This window comes from Loa loa, assembly GCF_000183805.2.
Source record: "Loa loa unplaced genomic scaffold supercont3.42, whole genome shotgun sequence".
Lineage (NCBI taxonomy): Eukaryota > Metazoa > Nematoda > Chromadorea > Rhabditida > Onchocercidae > Loa > Loa loa.
The window spans coordinates 184,733-191,349 of record NW_018108222.1 but is presented as its reverse complement, the minus strand read 5'-3'; the positions used below and the strand labels follow the sequence as shown (position 1 = coordinate 191,349).

The following is a 6,617-nucleotide window of genomic DNA, read 5'->3' as shown; positions in this document are numbered from 1 at the left end:
ACTTTGGTAAACGAAAACCCAACTCTCTCTCTCTCTCCTCCTCTCTCTCTCTCTCTCTAGGATCGGTGAATCTTTCATAGACAGAGATATTAGAAAGAATTACTTTGCTGTTGATAATTTGCATAATTCTTTGCTTAAAATCGTCAGATTCATCAGTTATGCAACATCACAATTCCACAACGTCCAGTACACGTTTCCACGCTGCATATTTGTTATCATTAATGGAAAACGAAGGAAGGGAAATTTTCATTTTTGATTCGAAGAAAAACTATAGCATATGAAAGTTGTTTTATACGGAACGGATTATGCATTCTTTAGAATCATCTCTTAAATTATTCATGTACATCTGTCATTTCATGCATTTCATTTTTAAATAGATATAATGCTTAAATTGTAAAACTATACAATGCAAGCCTTTTAAAGCAATCCCAATATGAAGGAATGAATTTGAAATTTTAAAAAGCGAAAAAAAAAAAGTAGAACTGGATATGGTAGAATGGTGGAATCAATATGAGAAAATAACACTCCTACGATGATGACCGTTGTAATGCACACCGTAGGAATGCTGTTCTGATGTTTTGAATAAATAGTTCAAATGGATGGATGGATGGATGGTAGTGAAGGCATTTTTATGTAGATGATAAACCATTGTATGCAGTAGACATGCTTGAATGACAACGATACAGTGGTGTTGAAAGTGTGTGGGAAGAACCGTTTGATGTTGATATGAAAAAAAGAAATAATTGTTGGGATGAAAATGGTAGAAATGAAAAATGAAAAAAAAAAAAATGTAAATAATACGTCTGGAAGAAACATTTGATTACGTTCTATTTAGCATTACAATGAATTTTTTTTTTTTAAAGTACACATAGCATATAAAATATCTAACGCACATTCAAGTTGAATGTTATGTTATAATCAAATGGATGACTCATCGTAGTTTTGTGTATGATTTTCATGCGTTACTGGATACGTAACATTACAATATTGGCGACCTGTAATTGATGTTTGCCACTAATTTAGACTGCCATTAATTAGAGTTCATGCTGTTTTCTTTTTAAATATTTTAATTTTTCATAGGAAATTGAAAACTGTTCAAAAATTTAACAATTTTAAAAGCCATTAACGTTTGATGACTTCGAATATTTATATTGTTTTCAAGACTGCGTAATGTTTTAAAACAGGTAAGAATTTTTGCTTATTACGCAACGTTTTGGAGAAGTACGTAAGACTTTACGATGGTATGTTTGTATCATAAAAACAATAAATGTTTTAAAATTATTTTATTTCATGAAAAAATTAAAATACAACTAATGAATTTTATTCCGTCACCTTCCTCTTCGGTTTTTTCGGATTTTTTGATCGACTTTTGCTTTTACACATTGGACATATGGGAGCATTACGATGGATTTGTTGGAAACACGATTGACATGTCTGAAAAAGAAAATAAAAATATTACTTTAGCAGTAGGCAGCAAAATTCCTAATTCAACAAGATTTCAAGTATTTTACAGGTTTTTGTGTAAGTTACAGACGAACAAATTAAAAGTAGAACAAAATTAATTACTAGCATAAATTATTAACAAGTGACTTACTTACTTACTAAGAAAGCAATCTTTCGAAATAACTAAGCCATTAACCAATTAACTAAAACAACCTTCATGGGCGGTGATTGATGGTCAACTTTGGTAAGTGATGAACTAGTTGGAAAAGCGTGCGGCATGACTGGTGGCCGTGCCATTGCTGGTGCTGCTGCTTGTAACAGAATGGAATCAAAATTGAACATAGCACGCTGTACAACAGCTGGTACTGAATTAACCTTAAAGTGACGCAACAGAGGTGGCACACTTGTGCTTGAAGTAGCCAAAGGTCCAACCGATGAAATATTCCTGGAAAATTCATATTTTTCGGTATTTAAGATGATCCGTTGTTTCTTCAACAAGTAGGGATAAGTTTGAGTTGCTTGAGTAAGTGACCAGTGGTCAAACAGAGCAAGGGTAGTGTAACTAAAGTCTTTTAAGAAATTCAGTTTGTCTGTACTAAACAAGTCTGCGAAGAGTAGGTAAATACGACGTAAATGTTCACATTTTAATTATTTCAAATTTCCATGAGACCATTAAGAGTATAATAAAGCTAACGGAGCGATTTTATTTGGTGGTATGATTGACGGTGAGATGAGATCTTCTTCACTAATACCGCTTTCCCGTGATAGCTCGTTGGTCTGTTCTAGCAACCGAAATATCTCCTCATACTTCTGACTAATACTTTCTTCCATTTGTCGCTTTTCTTGTTTGGCTGAATTCATAATTTTTTCCAGCTCTTGCTTATCCTAAATATGAATATCTGAAGTTGCGCCGTATTTCAAATCCCATTTTTTCTAGTATCAAAATTTTTAAACTTTTCAAGTACCTTCTCGCACACCGACGAAAATATGAATTTATCCTTAACCATTATTCAGAGAACTGATGTTCCGTCATCTTTAATAATGAATATCCGAACAGTTTCGATATTCTGATAATGGACGAGGATTCGTTACAATCAATATTTGTTTTTAAAAACTATTTCTCAACCTTAATCGAGCAAGAAGTAGTTAACCATTGGTGTCTAATTTTACAAGTACCACACAGATGGTTTTGCAATCTGACAAATGCCGTCATGCACTAATCACGTTCATTTCAGCTAGTATAAAAGCAATTACGCACAACTGCTATATTAAATGATAAAAGTGACTGACTTACGACCTTTGACCCTGCGCTCCATTTATATGTCAACTAACATGGCAATGTATTCATTAAAATAAATGAACCATATTAATTTGCTGGATAATTTCACTGTGGGCATCCTTTTCTTCATTCAAATCACTGATCGTTTTTTGTGTTTCTTCGATGAATTTTTTGGACTGCTGGAAATCGGCTAATTCAGCCAACAGCTCATTGCGCTTCACCGTGAAATCTTCTAACTTCGTCCTAAACTAGCATAATTATAACTATCACAAAGTTTATCAATGCAACCGTGATTACCAGAATGTCCTTATCGATGTCATGTATCAGTTCATTAGTTGTCATGATTTTTGTAATTATGATTACTATCTACATGATTATAGTATTACTCTAATCGTTACTGTAATTAAACATCTGTAATTTGCCTGGATAGTAATGGTTGCTGTTATAAAATGTTTCAATGTAATTTTTTACTTATTATACGGAAGTATCAGTTCCGATCACAAGAAGAGGTGAGTTGAAGCAGAGAGATTAGCCATTCAATTAGAAATAGTTATTCTTACAATAACTATTGTTGATGGATTGGAAGTAACGTAAGCAGATATAATTAGACTGTTATTACCAAACTAGCATTGCCAGACTAATTGCTGAAAATATCTAAGACTATCGTGATTTACAGTCATATTCATAGTAATCAATTCATCAGAATTTTATCGTAATCAACAACTTACTATCATTGTCATCTCTCGTTACTTCATTAGACTTCCAGTATTCAAGTTAAACAATTAACAATAACTGTTAAATGAATATTCCTCAGATTTTATATTTTCAAAATGACCAAAGGGATAACTTACTTGGCTTGTGCAATTTTGTGCAACTCCGTTGAAAGTGTATTCAGATCGATCGGTGGCGATCGCATTGTTTAAAAATGATTAGCGTACTGAGTGAAACTCCACAAGTTCTTCAACTAAACAAAAATACTGGCATTAGTCATACGGTTGTTGCAATTATCCCGTAAATACTATAAATTTTTAAGGTAAAATTAGCAAATTTCTATGAAATTTCAAAAATTAATTGCAATTTGTATCAGTTTTAGATAATTGATAGCAAATAAGCAGAATTTAACTCAACCATATAGGAACCCGGAATGACAAAACCATAAAATATTGTATAAATGATCGGGATGGGAAGAGAGAGAGGTGGCAGAGGGAGACTGAGGGAGGATGGTTGACATTTATTGGCTCATCTCCCGACCTTACTTCTCCCTCTTCCTCCATCCTGTCTTAACTATCCCAAAAACAGAGTCGTAAATTTGACGATATATGGCCATTGTCGGGTTTAGAATGAATGCATAAAATTAGAATGAATTGGTAAAAGAGAGAGTGTAAGCGATGATTGGCACATAGGATGGGAGAGGAAAAAAAGGAGCTAGAAAAGACGCTTCTACTCTTTTCTTTCTTCACCATCACCATCATCATCAAATGTGTCATCTAACAAATCGTTTTATGATGATATTGATTGTTAGGATGACAGTGATGATATTCAAATCAAGAGCTATCTGGATGAAGAAACACTCGGTATTAGGAGCAATCTAATGACGATATACTCGATACTAGGAAGTGCTTGGTACCAGTACTACCTGGTAGAGATCACTCAATACCAGGAATTACCTGAATAGAGATCACTTAATACCGGGAACTACCTGATGGAGATAACTCGACACCAAGAACTCCTGATGATAACACACTCAATACCAGGAGGTACATGATGAAGATACATTCGATACCAGTAGCTGCTAAGGGATATGAATGGGATCTATTAGGCAAGGTTATGATCCCTATGGTGATGATGATCATCTGCATAATCCAATTGACCCTGAATTGCGCGACACCATCTCAATTACCCTCGCTCATCCCTACTACATCTTATCTTTCTTTATCTCACTACTGAACGAAATTAAATAAATGAAATTAAATGATTTGGAAAATATCATAATTAAATGTCTTTTATGGTATCTATCACTGATATTTGATATATATATATATATATTTTTCCCAACACAAAAGATTTCTTCAGAAGATGGTGTTGTAGAGATGGATGTATATTTTGAACTATTAACTTGAAACATAAAAGACAAGAAAATATAAAGGGATGGAATAAGTAACTAATTCGGATTAATTCCAGACAGTAATTAGTTGAACTTCTAAGTAATACCACTAAGTGTTTGACATCGTGGCGCAAAAGTGCCATAGATTGGTATAACACTACATATTGGGGAAAATTTCAAGTAATCCAGCTTGACCAATACAAGATCAAACAAAAGATTAAATGAATGACATTATAAGCCTAGTGCAGAAAATCCGCTTGTGGTCATTTCCTTGTACGTAAGTTTGTACTACTCATTAAAAAAAGAGACACTGCAGTGAATGACCGAACTTTATAAGAAAAAACACACTTGAATCCAAATTAAGTCGAAAAATGGCAAAAGGTATTAGTCGCCTCAGCGGCATATTTTGCACATCAAAGGAAAGCAAAAGAGTTACATCTGTCGCATTACAATGATCATGTGTCTTTTCTATGCTTTTTGTGAGATCGATTCAGCATTGAGCATTTATTATTATTATTGTTATTGTTGTCACTGTTGTTGTTATTCCTGCTATTGTTGTTGCTGCTGTTGTTGTTGTTGTTATTGTTATTGTTGTTTAAAATTGAATCGATGTTACAGATTAGTGTGCGTCGAATTCGTTTCATTTCATATTGTTGCTTCATAATGAATTCGACACAATAGATGGTGACTTGGACACCTCAAACATCACTAATATAGGCATTTCAAAAGCCTTCTGAATAACATTTACCGCTTGAATATCGAAATTTATCACCCTTAGACATCCTGAAAAAGATTTCGAAATTTATTGAAAACTACTTCATAGCCATTTTGTAAGCATACATTCTGAAAGATTGAAAAAATTTTCTCCTCAATTAGTGAAGGACGAATAAACAGATTCTTTTCTCAAATAATATAATAAAGTTTATGTGACAAAAACTTTTTTGTTTAAGAGAATTTTGAAATTGGAATCCAAATGAAAATTAATATGGCAGACTTCACTTCTTTTACATTTTCGTTTTCTTCTCTTTTTTATGCTTTGATTTCATAATTGCAACACTTTTCAGGGTAAAGAGCTGAATGAATGAAATGGATGGATGCAGAGGTCATATGTCTTTCTTTTCTTTTTGGATATGACTGTTCTATTATATCATTTGTCAAATTTCACACTTGTCATAAATTTTTAAAATGTCAGTCAGAAATTTAGGTCACTGATAAGAAACAGATTATCATCATGAATCCTCCCAATATATGTATGTGGGATATGCATCCATATGTTGTAACTAAGATATGATCAGGTAGCAGTACCATTTTACCGATAATTTTACATATATTCTCTGTCCCGATTTGTGATAAATGCCTTCATTACCATCTTCGAATTTCCTAAATTATATCTCATTTATAAGATTGCTGTTGATTAACCTTATCAATTGTTAGTTGGCAATCATGAATTTGGATTCGAAAACTGAATTGGAAGTGCACAGGTACCTTCTTAGTTTCGGTAAACTAATCTGCTGAAATGTAAGTAAAAAAGTTAAGTGGGTTCTGTCGAAATTTTTGCGTTACTTTTTTAAATTTCTTTTTAAGGCAATTTCGACATGTAGCAATTGCTGCGGTGACTTTAGCAATATTTTCCGTTTCATTGGCAATCTTAACAGTACCACTGCTCTACAGTTATGCTCATCATTTGCATTCGAAAGTTCTGGATGGAGCAGACTTTTGTAAAGTAAAGTATTTTGTCGCATAATTTATTGATTTCGAGAAGTTTGTTCCATGGGAATGCATCCATTTGTT

General features: G+C 33.1%; 3 protein-coding genes across 3 annotated transcripts in view; all 3 read right to left on the bottom strand.

Annotated features, from left to right (window-relative positions):
* The window catches only part of LOAG_06872 (hypothetical protein), a gene marked incomplete at both ends in the record, with an annotated part of 2,578 nt that extends 2,425 nt beyond the window's left edge, over positions 1 to 153 (bottom strand). The window contains one exon of the mRNA XM_020447268.1: positions 104 to 153. Coding sequence (XP_020302484.1) covers positions 104 to 153 — 50 coding nt within the window. The remainder of the gene's footprint in view (positions 1 to 103) is intronic.
* A 1,167-nt stretch (positions 154 to 1,320) lies between these two features.
* LOAG_11495 (hypothetical protein) lies at positions 1,321 to 3,691 on the bottom strand (the record flags this gene model as incomplete). Its single annotated transcript, XM_003147013.2, has 5 exons — positions 3,574 to 3,691; positions 2,806 to 2,965; positions 2,138 to 2,328; positions 1,657 to 1,888; positions 1,321 to 1,434 (listed from the first exon to the last, which is right to left on the bottom strand). The coding sequence occupies exons 1-5, from the start codon at positions 3,636 to 3,638 to the stop codon at positions 1,321 to 1,323; spliced, it is 762 nt and encodes a 253-aa protein (XP_003147061.1). The 5' UTR covers positions 3,639 to 3,691.
* Positions 3,692 to 5,281: 1,590 nt separating this feature from the next.
* On the bottom strand, positions 5,282 to 6,337 carry LOAG_11494 (hypothetical protein; the record flags this gene model as incomplete). Its single annotated transcript, XM_003147012.1, has 3 exons — positions 5,282 to 5,523; positions 5,575 to 5,609; positions 6,312 to 6,337. Coding segments are annotated over 3 exons (303 nt in total), but the record flags the coding sequence as incomplete, so codon positions are not given.
* Positions 6,338 to 6,617: the final 280 nt, after the last annotated feature.